The sequence below is a fragment of the Wasmannia auropunctata genome, unplaced genomic scaffold, assembly GCF_000956235.1.
Source record: "Wasmannia auropunctata unplaced genomic scaffold, wasmannia.A_1.0 LD335548.1, whole genome shotgun sequence".
Classification (NCBI taxonomy): domain Eukaryota; kingdom Metazoa; phylum Arthropoda; class Insecta; order Hymenoptera; family Formicidae; genus Wasmannia; species Wasmannia auropunctata.
The window spans coordinates 39735-42754 of record NW_012027342.1 but is presented as its reverse complement, the minus strand read 5'-3'; the positions used below and the strand labels follow the sequence as shown (position 1 = coordinate 42754).

General features: G+C 35.9%; 1 protein-coding gene across 1 annotated transcript in view; it reads right to left on the bottom strand.

Moving 5' to 3' along the window:
* Nucleotides 1-3020, bottom strand: part of LOC105456806 — a gene marked incomplete at its 3' end in the record, with an annotated part of 20986 nt that overhangs the window by 2613 nt on the left and 15353 nt on the right. The window contains exons 3-5 of the mRNA XM_011701119.1: nucleotides 2035-2198; nucleotides 1828-1939; nucleotides 621-1361 (exon numbers count right to left, since the gene is read on the bottom strand). Coding sequence (XP_011699421.1) covers nucleotides 621-1361; nucleotides 1828-1939; nucleotides 2035-2198 — 1017 coding nt within the window. The remainder of the gene's footprint in view (nucleotides 1-620; nucleotides 1362-1827; nucleotides 1940-2034; nucleotides 2199-3020) is intronic.

Below are 3020 nucleotides of genomic sequence, written 5' to 3'. Positions count from 1 at the left end.
TAATAGGTGTATGACCGTATCCCATGTGTGCCTTGTCGACTCAGTTGAATCGAAAAGTCCTCTACCATTTTGCAAAATTCGCAATCGTTAACAAGATATTAATTTTCCAAGATCGGCGAATAAACTTAATATCTCGTTAATAAATGCAAATTTTACAAAATAGTAGAGGACTTTTTTGTTCGGTTTAATCTACTTATCTTGCCACGCACTTGCATTCAGCGGTGGGCCGAATGAATACGCGTTTATTCATCAATCTTCAAAAATTAATGTCTCGTTTACGATTGCAAATTTTGCAAAATGGTAGAGGACTGACTTTTCGATTCAGTTTAGTCCGTTCTACCTACCCATGAACGGTCATACACCTATTATGAAACACCCTGCATATGAGCAGGCACACGAGTGCAAAGTCGTGTAAGCACTTACAAATGAAATATCTTAAATCTGACATTAAACTGCCTTTAATTTAAAAATTAGACATAAAAATGTTTTGTTAAAGAAAAATTATCAAAAATTAGTAAAAAAATTTAAAAATTAAACATAAAACATCTAAATGACAAAGCAACTACAAGGAACTTCAAATGTATGTGTAGCATTCACAAATTTCAAGAACAGGAATTTACCTGTGGTGCTACACCTTCGTTTCTTAATATCATGTTTAAAAAATTTTGTCTTACATGTACAGTTGCATCAGTATGCCCTTTACGATTTGTTGTACGCAATGAAATTGTTTGCGTTGATTGTGAGTTTTTCTTTTGTTTGACTATCTTTTCCAGAGCTTTTTGCTTTCTTCTAGCTTTCTTTATTTTAACAATTTCATTGTATAATTTCTTAGCTTTAGTACTTAATAAAACTTTCCGTGTAATTTCTTCAAGGTGAGGTCTTACATTTCGTGGTTTACTTTGTATTTTCAACGCTTTCTCAATATTTTCGATTTTTTGTTGCTGTTGCATTACTATTTCTTGAGTGTGTTGTAACTGTTGTAGTTGTAGTTCATGATCGATCAATACATTTTCATGTTTATGTAGCATTTCTGTGTGGCATTCCTGTATAACATTGCTGTTTTCATGCAGAATTTCTAATTCCTCATGTTGTTCTTCATGTTGTTTTATATGATTATTGCAATCGACATTCAACTGATCAACTAATTCCGCCACATGTTGCGACACATTTACAGATGGGAATGCAAAGCGTATTAATACTCTATTTTTAGCAGAACCACTATAATCCTCCTCACGAAAATGCCTGTAGCATACTGTCAATTTTTTAATTTCTTTTTCGTCCTCTAATGGTTCCATGTGCAAACTTTGAAACCATTTTTTTCGACGTTCGGCATTCATTGGGAAAGCATGACGTGGAGCGTTCTTTCCCGAAGAACATCCAGAGACACAACAAACTCTCATTTTCTCTAATTCGTAAATAACGAATTTCGTAATTATTGCAACTTGCGCGTTTTGATTACGGTGATTATATGTAAAAAATGCTCTAAGACAGATTTATGTGTGCAATTCTTCCATTTGATCTTGGAGGATCCAGCAAAGATCCTTAAGATTATCCAGCAAGTGTTACAAATTATTTTTGAATAGTAACAAGACAAGCATAACTGCGATCAAGGAAAGCGACACGAATAGTGCTAATAATATGACCAGAATTATAGAGCGAATGTAAGTAGCAGCCCAAATCGAAACAATATGTAGCTACAATATTGACAGTTTCTTAGTATTGTTAGACAGAAATTAACTCAACAAAAAGCAAATAAAAATCACTTACCTTTTCAGTAGAAATCAGTCAAAAAGAGAACCAGTAACGGATGGCCGAGCAATAGTGTACCGTGGTCACGGTGCGCTTGTCACAGCGATGAGACCTGCAGAATTGCACGACAATTTGCTGAGTGCCCAATCTGCAGTCTAATTGTACAATCTTGAGTTTGTGATCGTGCTCACTGAAAAAAAAAAGAATATATATATATATGTACATAAGCGTATTAAAACGCAGAAGATTTAAATAGAGCACTAAACGTAAGATCAAATCATTTACCTTTTCAGATTCTTCCACTGCAAGTTGTTACGCTTCTGCGTAAGGAAGATGTAGTCAGCAGATCTAGCAATTTCCAACGACCGAGCAATAGTGTACGTGGTCACGGTGCGCTTGTCACAGCGACGAGAGAATTGCAGGACAATTAGCTGGGTGCCCAATCCAGTCTAATATATTTTACAATCTCAACCGCTTGTGATCGTGTTCACTGGAAAAAAAAAATATATATATATATATATATATATATATATATATATGCACATAAGCGTATTATAATGCAGATTTAAATAGAGCACTAAACATCAAATTTATCTTTTCAGAATCTTCCACCACGTTTCACAAGTTATTATGTTTCTGCATATAACAAAAGTTCCAAAAGATGTTGAATTTCAATCAACAAGTGTCAATTTAAATCACCAACGATTTAAATACCCAACAATCGAGCACAACTGTATATAATTTTCACAAGACACACAAGAATGAAGAAAGCTTTTCGCAAATCGACAATCGGTCGAACGAACTCAACGAACGTTGACTTTATAATCACGGTAATCACGCAATAATCACGCTCCAATGCTGCGTACTGCGTAGTATGAGCAGTCATAATACATTATATTATTGAGTGATATTACCGACAGATGTGGATACTTAGTTCCATTTTGCCGAGTGTGAGTCTGTGAGGGCGCCAAAACGCTGTCCCCCAAAAATACATGGGAGTGAACAGGCCCTGATAGACGGAGAGCTGGCTACATGGGGTGCGACATGCCTCGGTGCATGAAATATTTTACCTGGAAAAGGTTCGATTGCTACCAGCAAAGCGAAAGCCGGACCGTCAGAAGGCGCGCTGGAAGACAAGTGCGTGGGCGGACGATCAAACGTGTAAATTGTCCAACTAAAAAAACTGTCGATGTGCACGGCTGAAAATTTACATAGATATCGAGGATCATGAGAAAAAGCAGTAAAAAAATTGTCAGAAGAATAAGTGAAAG